This window comes from Pseudorca crassidens, chromosome 13, assembly GCF_039906515.1.
Source record: "Pseudorca crassidens isolate mPseCra1 chromosome 13, mPseCra1.hap1, whole genome shotgun sequence".
Classification (NCBI taxonomy): domain Eukaryota; kingdom Metazoa; phylum Chordata; class Mammalia; order Artiodactyla; family Delphinidae; genus Pseudorca; species Pseudorca crassidens.
The window spans coordinates 66,470,606-66,497,252 of NC_090308.1; the positions used below are offsets into that span (position 1 = coordinate 66,470,606).

The window sequence follows — 26,647 nt, forward strand, 5'->3', positions numbered from 1 at the left end:
TCGCTGCAGTGGCCGTTCTAGTCAAAGATGCTGACAAACTAACTTTAGGACAAAATCTAACGATAACAGCTCCTCATGCCCTGGAAAATGTAGTCCGTCAACCACCGGATAGGTGGCTAACTAATGCCAGGATGACCCATTACCAAACCCTGTTGCTAAACTCAGATCGCATCAAGTTTGCTCCAGCCACAGGACTCAATCCAGCCACCTTGCTACCTGATCCTGACTTGGAAGGCTCCACCATCATACATGATTGTCAGGAAGTACTAGCCGCAGCACACGGCAGTAGGCCAGATCTGATGGACCTGCCCCTCCCTGATGCTGATTTCACCTGGTTCACGGATGGGAGCAGTTTCCTGGAGGAAGGTAAGCGTCGAACTGGGGCAGCCATAGTAGATGGAAAACAAGTCATATGGGCAGCGGCGCTACCACAAGGGACCTCAGCCCAACGAGCTGAATTAATTGCCCTGACGAGGGCATTAGAGATGGCAGAGAATAAAAAAGTAAACATCTACACAGACAGTAGATATGCGTTTGCTACCGCTCATATCCACGGTGCCATTTACCAACAGAGAGGGCTACTAACTTCAGGTGGCAAAGAAATTAAAAACAAAGACGAAATCGTGGCTTTGTTGACTGCACTCATGCTTCCTACTAAAGTCAGTATCATCCACTGCCCTGGACATCAAAAAGGAAATACCCCAATAATTAGGGGAAATAATATGGCTGACCAAGTGGCCCGAGAAATAGCATCGGGAGAAGTCATTTTAGGACTGTCAGATAAAGTTCCTGAAAAACCAGGCCGCGATGAAGAAATCATCCCGGCCACAACAAAAGGAACTTTGTCCCCTCAGCAAGCAGAATCCATGTTACAACAGATGCACAGATGGACACATTTGGGGACTAAAAAGATGGTAGCCTTGTTACAAAAAGCCGGGTACGAAACCCCTGGAATGACAAAATTAGCTGAACAAATTGTGCAGGAATGCGTCCCATGTCAACAGGTAAATGCTCACAAAGGGAAACTTGAAACTGGAAAGAGACTCAGGGGGGACCGCCCAGGAACTTACTGGGAAGTGGACTTTACCGAAGTGCGTCCTGGAAGGTACGGTAATAAATACCTTTTAGTTTTTGTAGACACTTTTTCAGGATGGATAGAGGCTTTCCCAACAAAGAAAGAAACAGCTGCTGTAGTAGCCAAGAAGATTTTAGAAGAAATTTTTCCTCGATTTGGAGCATCAAAGGTAATAGGGTCTGATAATGGTCCAGCCTTCGTCGCCCAGGTAAGTCAGGATGTGGCCAGATATTTGGGGACTGATTGGAAATTACATTGTGCCTATAGACCCCAAAGTTTAGGTCAGGTAGAAAGAATGAATAGGACTCTAAAAGAGACCCTAACTAAATTGTCCTTGGAGACTGGCGGTACCGATTGGACGGTGCTCCTTCCTTTGGCCCTATTCCGAGTTAGAAATACACCTTCCCGATACCATCTTACTCCTTTTGAAATATTATATGGTGCCCCGCCTCCCCTCCTCACTTTAGGAAAAGAAATAAAAACCTGATTGTCAAAATAACACTGACTTATATGCTAGGCTACTGGGACTCCAATTGGTCCAGAAAGAAATATGGTCCCAACTCGCCAAGGCCTACCAACCGGGAACACCGGGAGAAACTCATCCTTTCCAAGTCGGAGACTCCGTATACGTCCGTCGGCATCGAACCCAGACGTTGGAACCTCGATGGAAAGGACCATACACCGTCCTCCTCACCACCCCAACGGCCATAAAAGTGGACGGCATCGCTGCCTGGATCCATGCTTCACATGTGAAGGCTGCACCAGCGACGGCATCATCAGGATGGCGGGCCCAAAGAACCGACAACCCGCTCAAACTCAAGCTTCTAGGAAGCTAAGACTTATAATTTTGGTTTTACTGCCTTTACTGACTGTAAGTGATTTTAGCCCTCACCTCCCCCAACGTTTAAATTGGCAGGTAATTTCTCAGACTGGAGATGTAACCTGGTCCATTAGTCATACTGCACCCCCCTGGACCTGGTGGCCAGATCTTTTTCCTGATGTTTGTAAATTGGCTATAGGAGCACCTTATTGGGATACAGAAGATTCTCATGATATGAACACTGCCCCTTCCAAAGTTTCGGAAACTGATTGGTTTGGGCCGGGTTGCAAAAATGCAGGCAAAAGAATGATGCTTGGTATCCTCACTTTCTACGTATGCCCCGGGTTCCACCGCCCTTGATCTCTGAATTATAAATGTGGTGGAACTGAAAACTTTTATTGCAAAAGCTGGGGATGTGAAACTACCGGGGATACTAATTGGAAACCCACCTCAACTTGGGATTTTATTACTGTAACGGCTAATTATTCTCATAATGAGGATACCGGACACCGGAGTAAATGTTCAGGATGGTGTCATCCCCTTAAAATTTCCTTTAGTAATCCCGGAAAAAGAGATAAAAAATGGATAAATGGTCATTCTTGGGGCGTTAGATTTTACATGAGGGGATATGATTTAGGAATATTAATGACCCTTAAGCTAAAGATTGAGACTCCTGCTCCTATATCAATAGGCCCAAATCCCATACTTGGCCCCCCTTTGCTTCCCCCGGCCCCTTCAACTACGTCAACAAAGAATGAGACTAATGAAACCTCTGGATCCAAAGAACCCACAGTTAAGCCTGGGACTCCTCAGGATAGGATGCTTTCTTTGGTGCAGGCAGCCTTTACGGTTCTCAATGCTACAAACCCAGAGGCTACAAAATCATGTTGGCTTTGCTATGCTGCCCCTCCCCCTTATTATGATGCTATAGGATATAGCTCCAACTATACTAATTCTACCTCCTCAGACCAATGTCGATGGAAGCAAGAAGGGAACAGTAAATTAACCCTGTCCTCGGTTTTTGGAAATGGTACTTGTATAGGAACACCTCCCCAGTCCCATAGACACCTTTGTCATGATTTTAGCCTCCCTTCAGGCTCAGGATATCTTGTACCTCCTCAAGATGGATGGTGGACATGTAACACGGGGCTCACCCCTTATGTCTCTTTAGAGGTTCTTAATACTTCAGCTGACTTTTGTGTGTTAGTGCAATTAGTCCCTAGACTTATCTACCATTCAGACTCATCCTTTTTAGATGAATATGTAGGAAAAACAAAAGAGAACCTGTAACCCTCACATTGGCTGTCCTTCTAGGACTAGGAATATCTGCCGGGATAGGAACAGGAACCACAGCCCTCATACAACAACCCCAGTATTATGCAAGTTTAAGACAGGCTGTAGACATCGACCTTCGAGCATTAGAAAGTTCCATAACTCAACTAAAGGAATCACTCACCTCACTTTCAGAAATGGTGTTGCAGCCTAGATTTGCTGTTTCTTAAGGAAGGGGGATTATGCGCCGCTCTAAAAGAAGAATGTTGCTTTTATATTGATCATTCAGGAACCATTACCAAAACCATGGATAAACTAAGGGAACGCTTAGATAAAAGGCAAAGGGAGAGAGAGAACGAAAAAGGATGGTTTCAATCATGGTTTGATAAGTCCCCCTGGTTTACCACCTTAATCTCTACTCTGTTGGGACCTCTTATTGTTTTATTGTTGATTTTAACTTTTGGACCATGTGTTCTAAATCGCTTGATAGCATTTATTAGAGAACGTATCAGTACCGTACAAGTTCTAATGTTAAGACAACAGTACCAAAGTTTACGAACAGAAGGTTGAGATTCCATGATTGGAATCAATAGTCACAAGAAAAAGGGGGGAATGTGGGACTCGAGGGACATTGTTCCAGCTAATGATTAAGAACTCTCCAGACAATAGGGGCTTCTTAGACAATGGGTGAATTTCCAGGATGTCCGGCCCCCTTCCGAGAAGGAGGGGAGATAACAAAATGTAAAAAAGGTGTCTGTCAAAGACCAATCAGACAGCTGGGGAGAAGGAGGGAGATAACAAAATGTAAAAAAGGTGTCTGTCAAAGACCAATCAGGCAGCTGGGGACAAGTTCCCTCTCTGGTCCGAGCCTAAGCCGGGACCAATCAGCAGGAGAACACAACCAAATCTATAATTTACATACGGGGAAGTGGGAACCTATAAAACTGACATATTCGCGCCCAAAAGGGTTCCTTCTTCGACCTCCTGCGTGAGGACCAAGGAACCCCGGTGCACCGGCCTTCAATAAACCTCTTGCGTTTTGCATCGACTTCCGACTCTTGTTGTTTCCTGGGCGAGTCGAAACTCCTAGGAGACCGCGCAGGTCTAACACAACAAGGATGAGAGCAAGGGCCAGCAGCAGCTAACATTTATGGGACGCTTACGGCATGGTAGGCACATCTTAAGAGTTTTACATGTATTAGCTCATTCAATCTTCCCAACGACCCTAGGAGGTAGGCAGCATTATTAAGCCCATTTTACAGATGAGAAAACTGCAGCCTAGAGAGACAGTCACTTGTTCAATGTCACGCAGCAGGTAACTCGAGTCTGGATTCACCCCTAAGCCAGCTGACCCCAGCCCGCATGCTCTGGCCCACCACACTCCCTGCTAGCTGCTTCCTGTGGGAGGAGACACTCCCCTGGCAGAGGGCTCCACTCTCAGGACGCTCCCTGGGCTCCCAGCTGATCGCCCCTGAGGGTGCTTGCAAATTACCTCATTTCCTCAGAATCTCCAGATGAGGAGAGAGGCTGTCCATTCTCACTGTACATCTGAATCGCCTGGGGAGGTTGGTCTGTGTGTCTGTCCTCCCGTGCTGATGCCTGAGGCCTTCCTCCAGAGTTGCTGACTCAGTGCTCTGTGGGGCGCAGGCAGCAGGGGTTATACATCCTCCCCAGGTGATTCCAATGAGTGACCTGGGCTGAGGAGGGGCCGGAATAATCCTCCCCAGAGCAGCCACAGGCCCTCAGGTAAAACCTGCCCAGGGGGGACCGTTCCAGCAGGAGTCATTCCTCTCGGTACATTCCTCATGACGCTTTCGTCCCCAGCTGTCAGTACAACACACTAAAAGACTGCATCTCCTCAACCCAGAACTTTCTGTATCGTAAGAGAGTATATAAACGATACAATGACACTACTAAAAATTCGGAAAATGAAAGCAAATCATCTGTGAGTCCACCACCCCATACAAGGATTATCGTCTTTACCCCATCTCTTCCACTGCATCTTTTCTATTGGCGCTTTTGCAGTTACATTCACAGGTCACATGAAACTAGCTTGCTTGTGCATTAATAGTGGTCCTCAAACTTTATTGGGCAGCAGAGGCTTGTTAAAGACAGCTATCTGGGCCCCCTTCCAGGGTTTCTGATTTTGTAGGTCTGGGGTGGAGGCTGAGAATTTGCATTTCTAACAAGTTCCCAGGAGAAGCAGATGCTGCTAGTATAGAACCACATTTTGAGAGCCACTAACATAAAGCACCGGTTTTCGATGCCGTTCCACATTAGAGTCACCTGAAAATATTTTTAAGATCTCAACTTTCAACCCCAGATTCCATCAGCCTAGGGTGGGGTCTTGGAGTGGGTGTTTTTTAAGTTCCAGGTGATTCTAACGTGCAGCCGGAGGTTATGAACCCCTCGTTGCATGCTTTAAATGTGCTGGTCCCTCCAACCTGCCCTGGGGTCAGGATGGGCCTTCTGAGAACAGCGAGGGGAGAGAGGGTGCAGGACCCTGCAGAGAGCACGTTTCCCTGATCCAACCAGGGAGGGGCAGAGGCTTGGAGCACACTCACTTCCAGGGAACTGAATGGCAAAGGGCCTTGAGACGTAGCCAGGCAACAACTACAAAAAAGTGGCCTCACTGTCAACAGCTCTGGGCTCTGGTCTGGGTGCTGCTTTGTTCTGGCATGTTGAGCCCTGCGGGTCCCGATTTCCAGCAGAACTGCTGCATGGTAACAAAAGAGTGACTCCCGTTCCAGCAGGTGACCCGTAAATTACACTCTCAGGTGATCATAAAGGGCGCTCAGAATGAAAAGTCCCTGCTACTCGTTTGGAAGAACCTAACTCCCAGCTGGAGGGGGTGGGGCTCGGTCAGGGAATATTCCTAGAGAAGAATTCCTGTTCAGATAAAGATCTCCCACCAACAAGGGAGACCAGCCAAAGGTAACCAGCTTAAAATACACCTTGAAAGAAAGTGGAGGTGTTTTGTTCCTCCCTGTGTTCAGATGTGGCACTTAATCCCTCTCACCAGACACTCCAGGTGGACCAAGGTATTTACACTGGAGACACCTCCCTCGGGGGGGGCGGAGCCCCAGGGAGGCGAACCAGGGGTAATTTGAGAACCACAAGCCACCGAAACAAGCCTGGAAAGACTCTCTCTTCCTACAGACTCCATGGTACCCGAGAGTCCTGGCCTGTGACCCTGGTCACTCATTACTCCAGTCGGGACCTGGAAGCTGGGTCACAGCTGCTTTCTCCTGCTTAGGTATCTCAGATCCTCCTTGCTAAAGGGCAGGCCTTTCACACTGACAACACTCGCCCCATGAACACCTGCCCCATGGGTGCTGAGCCCTGACTCCTCAAGGAAGCTGCCTGGTCTAACAGAGTGGACCTGAGAAGTGAGAAGAAAGGGTGCTTAGCCATTCCTGGAACAAAATGATATGCTTTTGCTCAAGCTCACACAGACACACGGGGCAAAAGGAGGCTAAAGGAATTGAGACTCCTTAGCTCAACGCAATAAAACAATTGAGCCATCTTAACTGGGTGTTGTTACAAGGAGGGCAGTTGCAGAGACGTGACCCACATGAAGGGAAACAGTTCAACAAGAAGAATTTAGGTATAACCTAAATTAATGTAATAATTTCAAAATGACAACACTTCCTTTCTTCAGATCATGAGAAATACAATAGGTCAGGATCATGCAGTCTTTTGAGGCGAGTAAAGTCTGTATTACCTGCAGCATTAAGGAAATAGGAAAGAGAGAGAGGAAGCAAGAAAGCTGTAACAGCAGTAAAGTAGGAGTGGCACATATTTTAGAAACAATATAACACTCGGATTGAAAAGGGTCTGAGAATTTAATTTGGAGAGGATAAGTAAGGCTAGCAGAGGGTCAGTGATTTTCGAGAGCTCAAGTTTTATTTGTGGCAGAACAAATAACAGCTGGAATCCTGGCCACTTGGCCCCTTGTTCCGGTTTTAAATTGTATTACAGGGCTCCCCACAAACTTTCTTAGGTGTCCCCAGGGTCCCCGATCATAAACAGTATTCCCAGAGCTTCGACTGCCTGGAATGGTGTCGATTTGGGTCCAAAACTTCAAAGTCCTTCTCAGGCTTATGATTCAATGAAAACACAGTTATCAAGATATTCAGGGGAGAAAGTGGACAAAGAAAAAGTGCCACGGATAAAAGGAAAGTGAGAAAATAAAACTTTACATTTTAAAAAAATGTATAGTGTAAAGAGGCTTCAGAACTTTCTTTCCTTTTTGGAAATGTGATTTGTCTACCTGCCTACTTGAATGAGTGACACATCACATCTCAATCAGACCGTAGGTGACAAGAAACAGCGAGGGAATAAAGTCCCTGGATGACAAAAATCAGGATCCAATACAATCTCAGATTGGAAGGACAGGCTAATTTTAACAAGACAAAATGTAATGGGGGCAGATGTAGAATTCCTGCGCTGGCGGGGGTCAACAGTCCAATCATACTCGGGCAGGGCTACTGGGATTGTCCTGTAAAATAACAGTCCTTCCTTTTAAAACGGTCAGTGCCAAAAAGCTTCATAATGTTTCTCTAAGTCTTACTTTGGGGAGGGCCTAATAATCATAAATAATTGGGAGAGATGATTTTAAATGTGTATGGTTAGGAATCAATTATTCAAACATAATGGCTTCATTAATAAGAAAATTCCTTTTCAGGTGATACAGAAACTGTTAGGGTCGGGCTTGCTTCTAGAAAGGTCCACCAACCAGAAGGACCAAAATATTTCAAGCAACTTAATTGGCTGTAAAGAATCCCATTGGTTAGGGACTTCCCTGGCGGTCCAGTGGCTAAGACTCCGTGCTCCCAATGCAGGGGGCCTTGGTCTGGTGCCTGGTCAGGGAACTAGATCCCACATGCCACAACTAAAGACCCCACATGCCACAACTAAAAGATCTCGCGTGCCACAACTAACAGATCCCGCGTGCCGCAACTAAGACCTGGCACAGCTGAATAAATTAATTAATTAATTTTTAAAAAAAGAATCCCATTGGTTCCTATAGTACATCTATTCCTAAGTTAGAAGGTATCAGTTAATGGCCTCCATGCTCCTTACAGGTAGCTACTTAGACTACATTTTCAATACGTTGAAACATTGACAGAGCAAAGCACAGTGGTCCAATGCCTGATGAACTATGGTTGAGAGGTAAGAGCTGTCCTCTCTTATTTCCTGATTTTTATTGGAATCATTGCCTTTTCAGCAATTGTTAATATAATCATGTGGGGTTTTTTCCCTTTTAATCTGTTGGTGTAATAAATTACGGAACCATCCTTGCATTCCTGGATCAAACTCTACCTGGTCACATTGTACTATTCTGATATGTGCTGTATTTTATTAAGTAAGGTTATTAAGAATTTTTGTTTCTAATTCATAATTGGGATTGCTCTATAGTTCTTGTATTATTTCTCTCACTCTCATTTATATTTACCTGGTTTTGGTATTAAGGTTGCACTGGTTTCATAACACAAATCCAGCTTTCCATTTTGCTCTATGCTTTACAATAGTTTAAACAACATTGGAATTGTTTTTTTGTTAAAATACAGAACAGGGCTGTGAAACCATCTGGCTCTAGCGCTTTTTTAAAGGTTGCATCTTTAATCACATTTCTAATCTTTTCTATGGTAATTAGACTATTTAAGTTTTCTGCTTCTTGGGTGAACTAAAAAATTTTTTTTTGTTATGGTTAAATATACATAACATAAAATTTACCATTTTAACCATTTTTTACTTTATAATTCAGTGGCATCAAGTATATTTCCAATGTTGTGCAATCATCACCATTATTCAATTCCAGAACTTTTAATTATCCCAAACAGAAACTCTGTAGCCATTAAACAATAATTCCCCTCTCCCCCAGCCCCTGCTAACTTCTATCCTACTTTTCTTTTCTTTCTTTTTTATTACTTTGGCCTCACCACATAGCATGTGGGATCTTAGTTCCCCGACCAGGGATCAAACCTGGGCCCTCGGCAGTGAAAGCACATAGTCCTAACCACTGGACTGCCAGGGCATTCCCCCCACGCTACTTTTCATCTCTATTAATTTGCCTGTTCTAGGTGCCTTATACAAGTGGAATCATACAATATTTGTCCTTTTGTGCCTCTCTTATTTCACTTAGCATAATGTTTTCAAGGTTCATCCATGTCACAGCATGTATCAGAATTCTATTCCTTTTTAAGGCTGACTAATATTCCACAGCAATAATGTGGCTGTCTGTAAGCCAGGAAGAGGGCCCTAAGAGGGCCTTCTGCAGCTCTGAAAATTACAAGGGCCTGCCCTGTAATTATGCCCTGCCCCATCAGTGCCACTCACAGAAACCTGTCCCACAGACAGGAACCAAATCTGCCAGCACCTTTATCTTGGACTTCCCAGCTTCTAGAACTGTGAGAAATAAATGTTTGCTGTTTACCCACCTAGTCTGTGGTATTATGTTACAGCAGCCTAAACAGACTAAGACAGCTATTGATATGGGGATTACACTGATTGATGTAGAATCAGCCTTGCGTTTTCACTTGCTCATGGTGTAGAATTCTTTACACGTTGCTCTATTTGATGGAAACACAGGCTGAAAGAAGACCAGGCATAGTCACCACCTACTCACCCATCTTGGTTTATATCCTTGGTTTATAACAACTTAAACATGCAACAGCCAGCTCTCACTGGAAACAAACCAACAGGCCTGCTGAGAAAGAATTTTCAGTCTCCAAACAAGTTCCTGGCTTCATTTATTTTCTGAAACCGAAGTCATTACAGCTTAAGAGTAAGAAAAGAGAAAGAAGAAAACTAATAGAGAATCCACCAACAGACCATCTGCACTGGCATCTGAGCAGAGGCCCAAGTGGGCAACTCAGCAGCTTCTAAAGCTTCTTTCCTCTCTAGCTTCCTTATTTTATAGCAACCCTAGAGCGTGGATTAGGTGATGACACTTCGTGGAAGTTTTACAACAGGACGATTACTGGCCTGGAAACCAGTGATCCTCCAATGCGTTTCGTTCGGGAAAGACACAGGTACTTAGGGAGTGTTACCAGTACATTAATCTGGGCTATAAAAGTCAGCTGTGCAGCTTGAGGCTTCCGTTTTCAGCACAGACTGCTAAGGCAACGGAGCATACACTGCACAGACAGACCCAGGGATGGGACATGCAGCTGACTTGCTGTGTGAACACCCCGGTACGGACTGGGCCTCTGGGCCACCGCACCCAGCAGGCCTGCCCGGAGCTGGGGAAAGAGGGCCTGCCTTCACCCCCGCTGAACACCACTGCAGACACAGCAAGAGGGCAACAGAAGAGGCCCCGCAGAGCAAGGCACCCCTCCCAAGACTTCCCCAGAGGCCACGAGCAAGCAGCCGAGAGACTCAGGGCTGACCCCGGACTCCCGTTCCAACAGCGGCGACGGCTGCCTCTCCTGAGGTGCTTGAGTCAGTGTTAAGGGTCCATCCCCGACGTTTCGAGGCTTGCTCTCCTCAGTCACAGCACGTCTCCCCCTCAGGCCCAGGCAGGGACTTAAGTCTGACCCATGACACCAATTCTTACACTGCCCTCTCCCTCCCCCAAAGGAGCATCTCCGGGGGGCGCCCCCTACCTTTGCGGGAAACACTAGCTTACCTAACACCCTCATCATCCTAAGTGAACCCTCACTGAGCCTTTCCTAGTATTAACCCAGCAACGTGCCACGCACGTCTCACAGGTGGGCCACACGACAATTCACAGCATGCATTTGCCTTCCCACGCTCAAGACGTGGATCTCCTGCAGGTGAACTTGTTTCTAGCTTGCGTTACGGCATCGATAATATCAGTACTCCGTGGTGTTCCACAAAAAGCGCCATGAATTCCAGGCATCTAACCACCGACTTGGCAGCGCTCTGCAGAGAGCATTGCCCCGTCCCACACACGGGGCTCCGGGCTCCCGGGAGGAAGGCCCGGAGCAGTGAGCTGGTTCCCAGCCGGCTGCTCGTTAGAGTCATGGGGGCTGTGAAACAAGCCCGGCCACACCCCACATCAGTTAAATCAGAACCTGGGCATCAGTATCTTTTTAAGGCTCTCCAGGTGATCATACATGTGGTCAATACTGAAAACTGCCGACCTACCGAGGGGAACTTCTGTGCCTCTGAGGACCACGGATGCAAGTGAGAAAACAGTGATTATGATAATAACTACCCTCCTCTGAGCTCGTTCCACATCCTTACTACACTGTACAAGCACTCTGCATGGATCACCTCATTTGACCCTGACAGCAAATCCCCGAGGTAGGGGTTAGGCTGATTTTACAGACAGGAAACCAAGGTTCAAGGAGGCCAGGGTCACAGAGATGGTGAAGTGATTCTCTGCCTCTGCTCTTGGGAAGGAAAAATTGGGAGATTTTTAAACGGGTGACAAAGTCATAGAGACAGGAAGTGGAGCTGTCGTTGCCAGGGCAAGGGGGGTGTGGGGTGGAAGTGTTTAAGGGGTACTGAGTTTCCGTCAGGAAGATGAATTCTGGAGATAGATGGGGCTGGTGGTTGCACAAAAATGTGAATGGACTTAATTCCATTGAACACTTAAACACAGTTAAAGTAGTAAGTTTTGCGTTATGTATATTTTACTATAATTTTTAAAAATGAAAAGAATTTAAAAATAAAAATATAAAGTGGGTGAAAGCGAGAGAGATGACTAAGTGCCCCATTTCAGGCGCAGTGCAATTCCAGGTCATCTCCGGGTCATCTTCCTTGTCTTTGAGCTATTTCACAAGTCTGTAAGTCTTAGTACCCTGAGGGTGATGCCAACAAAGTGTGTCTAGCAGATTCAGTGTATACTGGCCAGTTTTATACCTAATAAGCAAATTTATTTCCGCTTTCCCGAGACCTGCATATTTGTACTTTTCTGCATTCTCTTTTGAAGCAGTTGCAACATCTTACTGGTTCCCTCACTAATTGATTAAATAAAATCTGAACACGTGTTCGTTTATACGAGTTGCTCAGAATTACCACCATATGTCAAGTTTCCCTGATTTCTGACAATAAACTACAAAGGCCTGAGTTTGCCCGGTGGAGATTTTCTTCCCACAGGGTGATGCTTCCAGCTGTTGGAGAACAAAAAGAGGATTTTCTGTGTGACCTGACGTGTAACTCCGCACCCTCAGGGCCCCCATGGAGCGTGTGGACCCAAGAGCAGGACCGGGGCTGCATCAGCCCTGCGCAGGCCCAGCCCTCACTCAGGAGGTGAGAACACACTGGCTACTGCGTGTGAGATGCGAAGTCCCAGGCCGCCTTGGGAGGGTGAGGAAGGGGAGGAGATGTGTGGAGACTCCCACCACTGACCTCCCATCAGCCACCCCTTGCTTTTCCCCCTGACTCCCGGGAAGCTGGCACTAGACACAGGCCAGAGCTGGTGAAAAAGAGAAAACTCTATGAACCCATGACGAAGGGGACAGGAACAAAGGCCAAATAGAGCCACTGCCGAGAACTCCTGGCGAGGAATGGAGAAAGGCAGGATAAATTCGGAAGAAGGGCCAGGAAAAGAGGGAGGAGGGAGGGGCTGGTACAGCACTGGTCACAGCGCGCTTAAAGGGCAGTGTTCCCAGGCCCCCCTCTCTCTGCCGGGAGAGTGTACACCAGTGCAAGCTCCACGCAGAGCCATTCTGCTCCAGCTCTGAAAATTACAAGGGCCTGCCCTGTAATTATGCCCTGCCCCATCAGTGCCACTCGCAGAAACCTGTCCCACAGACAGAACCACGCTGTGCAGTAAGACCTCAGGACAAGGTCAGTGGCTGCCACATAATTTCTAAGAGCAGAAGATAAACAGCATCTAAATGCCCATCGATAGGGGATGGGTGAAGCCAATTACGGTTCACTGAAGAAAAGCAAAGGGAAGAAGGGTGTGTATAGTGTCCTACAGTTTTTACAGAAGCAATCTGTGGGGCAATACATAGAGATACATCTATTTGCACATATACGCATAAACTATCTCAGGAAAAAAACGCAAGAAACAGGTAACAGAGGTTGCCTTCAGAAAAGGAGACACTGAGCCGCTGGGAGAGAGTGTGAAAGACTTATCAACTTTTTGTGCCTTCTGTTTTAGAACCATGTGAATGTTAATCTTACCTGTTCAAAATATTTAAATTGGTTATATCTTTTTTTTTTTTTTTTTTAATTTTTGGCTGTGCCGCGCGGCATGTGGGATCTTAGTTCCCCAACCAGGGATCAAACTCGTGCCCCCTGCAGTGGAAGCATGGATTCTTAACCACTGGACTGCCAGGGAAGTCCCTTTTATATCTTTTTAAACAAATGTATGGAGTCTTCTGGAAGAAGCATGCGACAGACAACACGTTCTCTCAAGTGGACACTTCATCTGATCAACGGCCCTGTAAGCGTCTGTTTCTCACGCCGTCCTCCTCTTGGGGACTGGGGATTGGCAGCTTTCAGGAAAGGACTACAAACCAACAGGCTGGCGAACAAGTGCAGACCCACCCCACTCCAGTAAGTCCTAATATTAGACACACTCCCACAGAATCAAAACCAAAGCAAATGAACATCAACAAAAAAGATCCTTGGCTTCCACTGTTCTGGCTGCATTTCTTGAGGCCGTGAATGTACAGCATTTATCCACCTCCAGCCTTCCCTTGGGAGTGGCTGCTCAAAGTATCCACCAGCCCTGCACGCTCTTCACTTCTGCAGACACGATCAAAAGTCATGCTTGGGAAAGTGACGTTACTACAGTCAAACCATTTGCGGTTCTCTTTTTAAAAGTTTAAAGTTTGTATTTATTGGAGCATAGTCATTCACTAGTAATGGGATACCTGATATGAAAGCTCCACAGGAGCCACAAACAACCTACAAATGTGTCGGGGCCCAGGTGAGGCCACCCAAAATAGGCCTCAATAGCACAGTGATTATTTTGAATTAAAGTTACTTGAGGGCTTCCCTGGTGGCGCAGGTTGAGAGTCCGCCTGCCGATGCAGGGGACGCGGGTTCGTGCCCCAGTCCGGGAAGACCCCACATGCCGCGGAGCGGCTGGGCCCGTGAGCCATGGCCGCTGAGCCTGCGCATCCGGAGCCTGTGCTCTGCAACGGGAGAGGCCACAGCAGTGAGAGGCCCGCGTACCGCAAAAAAAAAAAAAAACAAAGTTACTTGAGAAATAGCCGGTGAGGAAAAATACTTTAAAAAAACACTCTGACCACCCCACCTCTTTCTCTCTGACAGCAGGAAATAAATCTCCCATGTGAAGATATCCTCCCTATAAAACAGGGGGATAGAAAGCATCCTTCCTACCAAAGCTAGAGAATTCAAGGCGAAGAAAGCTGTATAAGCAAACTTTTTCATGAGTCTGCTTTCCCAAGTACAAGCCCCTTTGTTTTGTTAACTCTTCACAAATAATTGTTCCTTTGTCTAAGAATGATATATAAACAAACTGCTTTGGTCACTTTGGGACGGGGTGGGCGGGGATCCCATTTCTGTGAGACCTCTGTGTGTATGAATTAAATTCTTTTCTCCTGTTGATGGGTCCTGTGTCAACTTAATTATTAGACCAACCAAAAGGACTTCGGGCGGGGGGGTGAGGGGAAATTTCCCCCTCCCCAACAAATGACTAGAACAAAGTTATTAAACCCCCTTAAGTTTATTTCCTTATATAACAATTACTATATTTAGAACAGCTTACTTTTTAAAAAATCAAGGTATGATTTACATTCAGTAAAATTCACCGTTTTTAAGTATTCAGTTTGATGCGTTTGGATCAATGTATAGAATCAGAGAAAACCACCAGTGCAAGCAAAACAGAGATTTTCATTTCCTCCCCCAAATTTCCATCTGCTTTTCTTTCTCCCCACCCCCACCTCCCACCACCCTGGTCATCCCTTTCTACCATCCCTGGTCCCTGGCAATCACTTATCTATTTTCTGTTCCTATAGTTTTGGCTCTTCTAAAAAGTCCTACAAAGGGAATCACACTGTGTGTGGCCTTTTGTGTCTGGCTTCAAATGCATAACGCTTTGAGAGTCATTCAAGTTCTTTCCTCTATTGGTAGCTCAGTCCTTTCTGCTGCTGAATAGCATTCCCCAGTATGTTCATCAATTCAGCAGCATGGATGAGAGGAGGTTTACTTTAAGGAATGGGCTCTTGCCGATTGTGGAGGCTTGGCAAATCCTAGCTGCAGGTAGGCAGGCCGGCTGGAAGCAGAATTCTCTCTTCATTCAGTGCTGGACACCGCTACACAGTTGTCATCTCGTTTAATCCTCACAGCAACCCCGCAAGGCGGGGGATTAGCCTCATTTTTCAGATGAGGGCACTGACTGGCCTGTGTCCTCCCCTCAGGACTCCCCGCCTGGTACTCGGACCACGACTCTCAGACCATAAGATATGCTGGTTGTTGCATCATCAGGACTGCCTGGTAACGGCTGCCCCATCCAGCGCTTACCATGTGCCAAGGGCTGTTCTAAGTACCTCGCATAATTGATTCCGCTGGTGCTGAAACAACCTCATGAGGTAGCCAGTACTACCTAACCCTCACCTCAGAGGTGATGATATGAATGACAAAGGGAACAAGTAACTTCCCCAAGATCACAGAGCTAGTAAATACGCTGGCGTTTGAACCCAGGCGAGTCTGGCTCCTGGGTCCAGGTCATACCCTCTGCACTACACTTCCTTGGTCGGGAATTCCTGAAGTGGCTTGAAAACTCTGGGAATGGTGTGTCTGTGGTGTTGGAGGTGGGGGGCGGAGAAGGCCTTTGGCCTAAGCCCCTCCCACAGGATGGCCTCTTTCTCTGTGTGCATTGATGTGGAGAAGCAGCTGGGGAAGGGTGGCTGGCGGGGTGCTGGAAGGAACAGGGACTGCGCAGGTGCCGTCCTAGCGTGGGCCTCGCAGCCAGACAGGGCTGGTTCCCCCCGGGCTTACTGACCACTTAACTGGGAAGTTACTCAACTGCTCGAACTGCTTCCTGCTCAGCGCCTCCCTTTCCCCTTTGGTATCACACAGACAGGAGCACAGGCCTTTTGAGCGGCGAGAATTTCAGTGAGATGGTAAATATACAGCACTGGCCAGTGCTGGCACAGACACTCAGCACACATTTCTGAGCTTGATTTCATGTTTCACAGATTACTCAAGTAATATATGCTTGTTTTAATAAGCGGAAAAATACAATGGAAAAATCTATAAAAGCAAAGCTAATCATCTTCACTGCCAGGCAAACGGCGTCAGCAGTCTATTGTGTTCCCCAGGGTTCTCTGTGCTCACACAAATAGAGGCAGGCTGGCAGACAGAAGTGGACTTGCGCTTTAACCAAAATGCATCAGACTGTACCCATCACTTGCTACTTTCCTATTTGCCGTTTTCATTTATCAATGGATATAACTGGTCAATATAAATGTAACTTTTTTCCAATTTCTTTGTGCATGAACATGTATGCAAATGTAACATTTTACATAAATTACATAAATTAGATACACATGACATTGCGTAAGTTTGCATACGGTCTTTAGTTCTTTTTTTTCCTTGCCTTCCTCCCTTCCTTCCCTTCCTCCATGTTTTACCCCCCCATGTTGCCTCTTGCTGAGTTTTCTGCCCATCCACTCAGCAGTGAACTCTGGGGGGCTCACTTTCTATGCCTTGAGGCCCTGCGGTCTGTACTTCTTAATCATCTAAATCCTATGTCATTACTCAGGGGTGGTGGTAGGTATCAAACAGAAGTTTGATAAACATTAATTTTATGAATGAAACTGCATTTTTCTTAACTAAAGCTGCATCAAATAACCTCTGTCTGGTTACTTTCAGAGAAAACGAAAGCTGTGGTGAAACACCCCAAGGACCAGCTTCCTAAAAGTTCTTTAAAAAGATACTGGAGTTGATTTACAACATTGTAAATCAACTATACTCCAATAAAATTTTAAAAAAAAAGAATTTAAAATGTTTAAGTGTAGTTTCTACACCAACTCCCAGTTCCCAAGCCCACTGCCTCTGATGACTTGTCCTGTGCATGGCAACTCCACTCGTGCTTGGTAGATAAGGTATCATACCCACACACTATTAGCTACCAGGTAAAATCCCCATGAGGACAGAAGAGGCTGCCCTTATCTGAGGCGCCTGGTGTAACAGAGATGACATCAGCATGGCAGCCAGGAGATCCCGGTTCTGGTGCCACCTGTGGCATGCCCTAGCTTGTATGTCACTTCCCTTTTGGGGCCTCCATTTCCTCACAAGTCCAAAAGAAAACGCTCATGGAGCTCTGGGGATGAGCAGCACATATACGAAAATAACTTGCAAAGTATAAAATGTTACACACATGTACAATACACTATTGGGAAAGTGCTTTATTAAAGTACCTGGGCACATGAGTTACTAGTCAGTAAAACATTTGCAGATTATATCTCCTATGTGTAAGATGCCAAGGAAGATGCTCTAGTAACAAGCAGCCCACAGGATGTTCCCAACCCAAAGTCATAAACACACAGGGAAAACATGGTGTTTAAGAGCAAAAACTCTGGAGCCAGATGGCCAGGGTTCAAATCCCAGTCCTGAAACTTTCTGAAACTTTGGGAAGGTTACCTCACCTCTCCTTGCCTCAGTTTCCTCATCTGTATAATGAGAACAGAGTTGTGGTGAGGTTTAGAGGACTTAATCATTGTAGACTCTTACAAGAGTAGCTGACACCTAGTAAGCACTGAGTGTAAGCAACTTACACTAAACAACGTTACTCGCCTCACTGGACACACATGGGGCCTAATGAGTGAGCACTGTGCTAGGCACTGGAGGGGTTAAAAAAACAGACCCAGTATTTTGTGCCCACTTAGATTTTGTAACTGCAGCCACATGTGTTATCACATTTAGGCCCTATGGAAATCCTCTCAGTTTGGGGAGGAAAATGAGACCCGTAAAGTGAAGAAATTTGCCTACATCTGTGCTTCTCAGCAAGGGGCAATTTTGCCCCCCTCCCAGGGGATATTTGGCACAGTCTGGAGACATTTTTGATCGTCACAACCAGGGAGAAGGGAGTACCATGCATCTAATGAACAGAGGCCAGAGATGCTGCAAGGCAGTCTACAATGCATAGGACAACCTCCCACAGCAAAGAATTATCTGGCCCAAAACATCAATAGCGCAGAAGCTGAGAAACTCTGGCCTACATGAACAAGCAGTTAATAAGCAGTAGAGCAGACACCTGTACCAAGGTCTTTGGATTCCAAATCCAGAGCTTTCCTTCTGTGTCAAACACAGAGAAATACAAAAGAGAAACTGGCCCAGGTCAGAGTGATAGTCTGCTGGGGAGTTCTGAGCACCCACAGAGTGGTATGCAATTATGAGGGACTCAGAGCCAACGCACAGCAAGTGCTGCACCAGTGCAGAGGAAGTGAGTTCCACGCAGGGCACCTGCACAGAACCATTCTCGGTGGACTTCCTGGTGGTGGAGGCTCATGAGCTGGGTTCTGAGTGGGCAGGCCTTCGGGGGCACAGTGGATACAAAAGCCCTTTCAGGAGGCAGCTGCAAGTTAGAATCTATGAGCTGACTTCCCAACAGCAACACTCAAAAACAATAAAACAAAATTGCCTTCGAAGTTCTAGGTTTCATACCAAATTGTCAATTAAATGAGAGGGTATAATAAAGATTCTCTTTTCAGATATGCAGACTCTCAAAACATTTGTCTCCCATGTGCCCTCTCTTAGGAAACTGCCAGAGGATATGCACCACCAAAATGAGGGTGACATGGATTTTGGCAAACAGGGGGTCTAACACAGGGGAGAGGTGAAAGGAATTCTCAGGATGACTCCATGCATCAGAACTAGAGAGTAGCCCAGATCAAACTGGAACAGAAGTATGGATGACTCCAGAAGGGATATCTCCAGGAAAAGAATAAAACTGGTAAATATGTGATAGGCTTAACCATGGAAATTACACTAAGAACGGGTTTTGTTTTGTTTTTCCCCAGCGACGCTACACGGCTTGCAGGATCTCAGTTCCCTGACCAGGTATTGAACCTGGACCATGGCAGTGAAAGCCTGGATTCCTAACCACTAGGCCACCAGGGAACTCCCCCTAAGAACTGTTTTACAGAGTTGAAAGGTAGAGGAAACATCTAACTATACGTTTGAATAAAACTAAACAAATTTAAAAATCAAGGCAATGATCAAGTTCAGGGAAAGCAGCAAGTTATACAAACAATGGAAATGTAATGATAGTACAATTACTGGCTCACCAGTGAAGAGTATTTATATAATCACACTAATTGTGGATCTGCTCCAAAATTGTGATACAACTACATAGGGAGAAATGTGGGAGAGAAAGGGGCAATAGATTGTGTCTAAAATTGATTAGTCTCTCCTGTGCGCTCATTCTCAGGAAGGCATTCGAGCTGTGCTATTCAATATGGTAGCCAATAAATGACATATGGTAGATTATTGATGAAGATAACTAAATAAGTTTTATAAGATTTTTTCATAAAGAAGACATTTTATTATGTTTGGTTTGACAGTATACTATATAAAAAATCCAAGGGGGGCTTCCCTGGTGGCGCAGTGGTTGAGAGTCTGCCTGCCGATGCAGGGGACACGGGTTCGTGCCCTGGTCCGGGAAGATCCCACATGCCGTGGAGCGGCTGGACCCGTGAGCCATGGCCGCTGAGCCTGCGCGTCCGGAGCCTGTGCTCCGCAACGGGAGAGCCCACAGCGGTGAGAGGCCCGCGTACCGCTAAAAAAAAAAAAAAAATCCAAGGTATCTATGAAAAAAAATGTTTTAACATCTTTACTGGAGTATAACTGCTTTACAATGGTGTGTTAGTTTCTGCTTTATAACAAAGTGAATCAGCTATACATATACATATATCCCCATATCTCCTCCCTCTTGCATCTCCCTCCCACCCTCCCTATCCCACCCCTCTAGGTGGTCACAAAGCATGGAGCTGATCTCCCTGTGCTATGTGGCTGCTTCCTACAAGCTATCTATTATTACATTTGGTAGTGTATATATGTCCATGCCATTCTCTCACTTCGTCCCATCTTACCCTTCCCCCTCCCTGTGTCTTGAAGTCCATTCTCTACGTCTGCGTCTTTATTCCTGTCCTGCCCCTAGGTTCTTCAGAACCACTTTTTTTTTTTTAGATTCCACATATATGTGTTAACATACGGTATTTGTTTTTCTCTTTCTGACTTACTTCACTCTGTATGACAGTCTCTAGGTCCATCCACCTCACTACAAATAACTGTTTCATTTCTTTTTATGGCTAATATTCCATTGTATATATGTGCCACATCTTCTTTATCCATTCATCTGTCGATGGACACTTAGGTTGCTTCCATGACCTGGCTATTGTAAATAGTGCTGCAATGAACATTGTGGTACATGACTCTTTTTGAATTATGGTTTTCTCAGGGTATATGCCCAGTAGTGGGATTGCTGGGTCGTATGGTAGTTCTGTTTTTAGTTTTTTAAGGAAACTCCAGACTGTTCTCCATAGTGGCTGTATCCATTTACATTCCCACCAACAGTGCAAGAGGGTTCCCTTTTCTCCACACCCTCTCCAGCATTTATTCTTTGTAGATTTTTTGAGGATGGCCATTCTGACTGGTGTGAGGTGATACCTCATTGTAGTTCTGATTTGCATTTCTCTAATGATTAGTGATGTTGAGCATCCTTTCATGTGTTTGTTGGCAGTCTGTATATCTTCTTTGGAGAAATGTCTATTTAGGTCTTCTGCTCATTTTGGGGTTCGGTTGTTTGTTTTTTTGATATTGAGCTGCATGAGCTGCTTGTAAATCGAAATTATTAACCAATTAAAAAATGTAATAAATTTGAAAGTCCACATGATGCAAGTGAATATTAAATACCTAAAATTAAGCTTGGTATTATGTTTATATAATAATATATACACATAATATATATACATATATATAATAATATGTGTGTGTTTATATATATGTGTTTATATAATAATATAAACACATAATATATATGTGTTTTAATATAACTAAACAAATTAAATGTAACTTCAACTTGTGGAGCCTTAAAAAAAAACCAAACAATGTGGTAGTCCAGCCACACATGGCATTTAAACTTAATTAATTAAATTTAAAATTCAGTTCCTCAGTCATCCTAGCCACATTTCAAGTACAGCCAACCCTTGAACAACATGAGGGTTAAGGGTGCCAACCCTCCGCGTTGTCAAAAATCCGAGTATAACTGATATTCATATTCCCAGGTCCTCCATACCCATGGTTCCTCAGTATCTGCGGCTGCAAATCCGCAGATTCAACAAACCACCGACCACATGGTACTATAGTATTCACTATTGAAAAAAATGTACGTGTAAGTGGACCCGCGCAGTTCAAACTCTTCTGTTCAACTGTCCTCAACAGCCATGTGTTGCTACTCTGTTTAGACAGCACAGATATTGAACATTTCACCATCACAGAAAGTTCTCTCAGACAGCACTGCACTAGAGGGTGTACCACAACAAAACAAAGAAGGAGAAAGGCACTGGGGCCCAGAAAATACAAAGTCAACATATATAAAAGCGGTAAGGGGAATCCCTAGGGTAAGAGTAAAGGCAGATCCTCAGACAGCCGCCAGAGGCTGAGAGCCTCCAGTGCAGACTGAAGCAGGGGAAGGGGCTCCAGGGGACAGCTCTTCCAGGAGAATCAGTGGAGAGACTACCGAACATTCTGCACATCCAGAGATTACACAGATGGGGACGATTAGTGACAGTAAGAGACAAAACTAAAGAAATAAATATAAGACAATTATAAACACCAGGGTAAACAAATTATTGCAAAAAAGTTAATGTTATGATAGTACCTACCACAGGGCTCAGCTATAACTGGAATAAACTGGTTAAAATATGTAAAAATGAAATGCTGAGGTCATTGTTATGAAAGTATGTGTGAGAGGGCAGGAGAGGGAAAGAAAGCTAAATCTTAAATCATCGCTTTTCACATCGTTAAACAGATAATGCCAAAAATGGAAAAAATCAAGATTTAGCAGTATCACGATATCTTTATGGATGTAAGCACTAAAAGAATCTACTGGATTTCCCTGGTGGCGCAGTGGTTGAGAGTCCGCCTGCCAATGCAGGGGACGTCAGTTCGTGCCCCGGTCTGGGAAGATCCCACATGCCATGGAGCGGCTGGGCCCGTGAGCCTGCGCGTCCAGAGCCTGTGCTCCGCAACGGGAGAGGCCACAACAGTGAGAGGCCCGCGTACCGCAAAAAAAAGAATCTACCAAAAGAGTTGAAAGTAATTGCCTACGGAGAATCAAAACTGGAAGGCAAACATAGTAAAAATATCTGATGCTTTAACTTATGGGTATGTGCAACATAAAAATTAAAATATACCTAAATTGTTTTTAAATTAAAAATTGAACTGATTAATCAAATTAGTAGTATTTGCATATTCATTAGAAATATTAAAATAAATGCCAGGGGAAAAAGAAATCTGAAAAATTTAAAAGTTTTTTCTGCAGAGGAGCAGATTGGAGTATTTGTTAAAAGCCTTCTTAACGGTATTTGAACTTATTCTTTTAAAGCTTCTATGTGCATGCTTTACTTTGATAATTATTAAAAAGCAAGTGATGTAAAAAAAAATAATAACAAGCATTGGTGAGGACACAGAGACTGGAAGCTTCATACACTGCTGTTGGGAATGTAAAATGGTAGATACTCTGTAATATAGCTTGGCAGTTCCTTAAAACGTTAAACATAGATTTACCATGTGAACCAGCAATTCCACTCCAAGGTATCTACCCAAGAGAAATGAGAACAAATATGTTCACAGCAGCATTATTCGTAATAGTTCTAAACCAGAAACAACCCAAAATGTCCATCAGTTGATGACTGGATAAACAAAATGTGATATATGTATATAGTGGAATAATATTCTGCAATAAAAGAAAATGCATGCTACAACACAGATGAACCTTGAAAACAGTAGGCTAAATGAAAATACCCAGACACAAAAGACCACATAATGTATGATTCTGTTTATATAAAATGTCCATAAAAGGGAAATTTGTAGAAACAGAAAGTAGATCAATGGTTGCCAGGAGCTGGGGATGGGAATGGGGAATGAGAGCTAAGAAGTATGGAGTTTCTTACTGGGATTCTAAAATTAGAAATGTACTAAAACTAGAACATGGTGTTGGTTGCACAACTCTGTAAATACATTAAAAATTATCATATTTCAGGGACTTCCCTGGTGTTTCAGTGGTTAAGACTCCACGCTCCCAATGAAGGGGGCCTGGGTTCGATCCCTGGTCGAGGAACTAGATCCCGCACGCTGCAACTAAGACCTGGCGGAGCCAAATAAATAAATACTTTTAAAAAAATTATCAAATTTCACACTTAAAATGGGTAAGCTTTTTGGCATGTAAGTTATACCTCAATAAAGCTGTTTTTTAAAAAGCAAATGATACTGTTTAAAAAAGAGAACTTGCAGACTATGAGCTAAGTGCTTTAATAAGTTATTATTATAACAATTCTGAAAGGTTGGTATTATTATCCCCATTTTACAGATAAGGCAACTGAGGCTCAAAGAAGTTAAGCAACTTGCACAATTAGCAAACACAGCAAAGTGAAAATGTGTACACATGTGCCCTAACTACAGAGTTCCTGTACTTTCTCCCATGTGTGACTGCCTGGGTCCTGAAGAGCTGTGGTTAGATCATGCTGAGGCCTGAGTCAAGGTTCCCTTCACCCTGGATTCCATACAACCTAGTCACCACCTAGGTCAGAGTGCTGTTAGGCTAATGAGTGAACTTTGAGTACCCAAAGACTTTCAGTCTCTCTAGAGACCAGCATTGTGATACTGTGACTTACAATAAGAAATACAGTGCTTCCCTGGTAGCGCAGTGGTTAAGAATCCACCTGCCAATACAGGAGACACAGGTTCGAGCCCTGGTCCAGGAAGATCCCGCATGCCGTGGAGCAACTAAGCCTGTGAGCCACAACTACTGAGCCTGTGCTCTAGAGCCCACGTGCCACAACTCCTGAAGCCCGTGCGCCTAGAGTCCGTGCTCTGCAACAGGAGAAGGCACTGCAATGGGAAGCCCGTGCACCACAATGAAGAGTAGCCCCTGCTCGCCGCAACTAGAGAAAGCCCACGGGCTGCAATGAAGACCCAACGTGGCCAAAAATAAAATAAATAAAAAATAAATTAATTAAAAGAAAAAAGAAATACAGATTTGCTCTTAATCTCCGTTCCTGGCTCACAGCTCCTCACAGCTCCTTGGAATTTCCTGAGTGATAAGAGCAACGGGAGCATCTTTTGTTATAATAGTTGGTCTTCTGCTATCAGTTCCTGAAATAGCTCCAGAGCCATAAAGGTGAAAGGAGTGTGTTATTCCTAATAACCTCCTTTCAACCATACCTGAGGTTATATTAATAAGATAACTTATGGAAAGCCCTAAGGATGGAGGGCTGGTTGCCAAGGGAACCAACAGTGATTACAGGTTGGAACTTTCAGTCACACTTCCCTGACCTCCAGGGAGGCGAGAGAGGCTGGAGGTTGAATCAATCACCAATGGCCAATGATTTAGTAAATAATGTCTATGTAATGAAGCCTCCGTAAAAACCCAGAGGACAGAGTTCAGGGAACTTCCGGGTTGGTGAACACACAGAGGTGCTGGGAGGGTGGTGCGCTCAGAGGCATGGAAGCTCAGCCTCCTTTCCCCATACCTTGCCCTCTGCATCTCTTCCATCTGCCTGTTCCTAAGTTATATCCTTTTATAATAAACTGGTAATCTGGTAAGTAAAATGTTTTCCTGAGTTCTGTGAACTGCTTTAGCCAATTAATTCAACCCAAGGAGTGAGTTGTGGGAACCTCTGATTTATAGCCAGTCAGTCAGAAGCACAGGTGACAACCTGGACTTGTGACTGGTGTCTGAAGCAGTCTTATGGGACTGAGCCCTTAGCCTGTGAGAGCTGATGCTATCTCCAGACAGATACTGCCAGAATTGAGTTAACTGCTTGGTGGTGCTGGAAAAAGCACACATCAGAAGCAGGAAATACACAGACTGCACGTGACTAACCAAAAATGTGAGCTGGCCAATCTTTGCCGTAGGAGGTCAGAGGTCAACAGACGTTACTATTTGAAAATGAAACTTCGCCTCTCTCCATGGCTCTCTCTGGGGTGGCCTGGAGTGGGGGGCTCTGGAGTCATAACTGGGTCCAAGTTGCAGTTTTGCCACTCAGCAGCTGGGGGCCCCTTGAGTAAATTACTTCAATCTTTCTGTGCCTCAGTTTCCTCATCTCTAAAGTGAGGATGAAAAAAGAACCTCTTCTAGAGGCCTATGAAGTGCTTAGAGTAATACCGTTTGCCGTCAGCATTACTTCGTCTATGTATTTGCACTTGTCACCTAACTGGGTAGAGCCTGCCTTACCTCAGTTTTGCTATAAAACTGCCCTTGGGCCTGTGCATTCTCTCGTCTACCATGGTGTCATCTGTTGGTGAGGGGTCAGCAATGCTCTCCAAAGCCTGCCACACATTCTCACTGACCCACGTGAAATCTGCCTAAAGAGGTCATTGGGAGGCATCTGGTCCAAGCCCATCACTGTCCAGATGGGAGCAGTGAGGTTCTGCATGGCGTCTGGGCTGCCCCGTCGTCCACAGGCCTCCCAAGGGAGCCTAACGTGATTCTCACACACTCTACCCAGTAAGTTCTTGTGCCCCAATTTCTCCAGAGAGATCTCTTGTCCATCTGGCTAAAGAAGTAGGTGAGAAAAATCCACACTGCGATTTTAAAGAGGGTCAAATGCTAATTACGAGTGACTCCATTTGAAACATAGCAACGAAAGCATTTCTAATCCTTCTTCTTTCTCCCCAAACCTCCAGCACTGGAAACAAAAAACAAAACCAACCAGTTCTTTGAAAACTGAACGAAACACAACAGTTTTATGGACAATGCTTAAGAGGCAGGCTTTTCCCCAGGGAATGGCTAAAGTGTTTATTCTCTTGTTACCTTGGTAACCGCTACCTTGGCACCCTTGTTGATGAGCTGAACCACATTCTCCGCCTGGCCTTTGTATGCAGCTATGAGCAGGCGTTCTGAAAGCGCGGCGACCGCATCCTGCTGGCTCATGAATTAGGAGAGAAAGACGTTTTCCGGGACGTGGTAGACAAGTTCCTTTGGCTCAACGCGATGCCACGGGCCCAGGCAGGCACCCTCGGGTAAAGACGTTCCGGTCATTGGAAGGGGCCTTCATCACTATGCCATCTTTGGGACCTAGGGGTTACAGAACAAAGCTATCATCAGCACCACTCAGCACCCAGGACAGGCCACACCGCTCCTCCCTGGTTTTAGGGTATCTGCTGATCGCTCAGTGCAGGGGAGGGGAGCTGGGGGAGACAGGACAGGCGGCAAGCACCCTCTGCAGAGCAAACCCTGAACTTGCACGTGGAAGGTGGAGAGTATACGGAAACACCCCGCTCCCATCCCCACCCCCGCAGACTCCAGACCACGGCGAGGTCTGCTCTGCGTCTCCCACCCAGGTAGCAGCGGCCTG

At 45.3% G+C, this 26,647-nt stretch overlaps 1 protein-coding gene and 1 long non-coding RNA gene across 6 annotated transcripts in view; one reads left to right on the forward strand and one right to left on the reverse strand.

Annotated features, from left to right (window-relative positions):
• ANKRD6 (ankyrin repeat domain 6) overlaps positions 1-26,647 on the reverse strand; it is a 196,250-nt gene that overhangs the window by 55,044 nt on the left and 114,559 nt on the right. For all 5 annotated transcript variants that reach the window (XM_067702575.1, XM_067702569.1, XM_067702570.1 and 2 more), the window contains one exon: positions 26,104-26,367. In XM_067702575.1, the coding sequence (XP_067558676.1) occupies positions 26,104-26,223 (120 nt within the window). In that variant the 5' untranslated portion in view covers positions 26,224-26,367. The remainder of the gene's footprint in view (positions 1-26,103; positions 26,368-26,647) is intronic.
• LOC137204731 (uncharacterized) lies at positions 1,948-4,209 on the forward strand. Its single transcript, XR_010933810.1, has 2 exons — positions 1,948-2,271; positions 2,303-4,209. It is a non-coding gene; the product is annotated as an uncharacterized lncRNA (long non-coding RNA).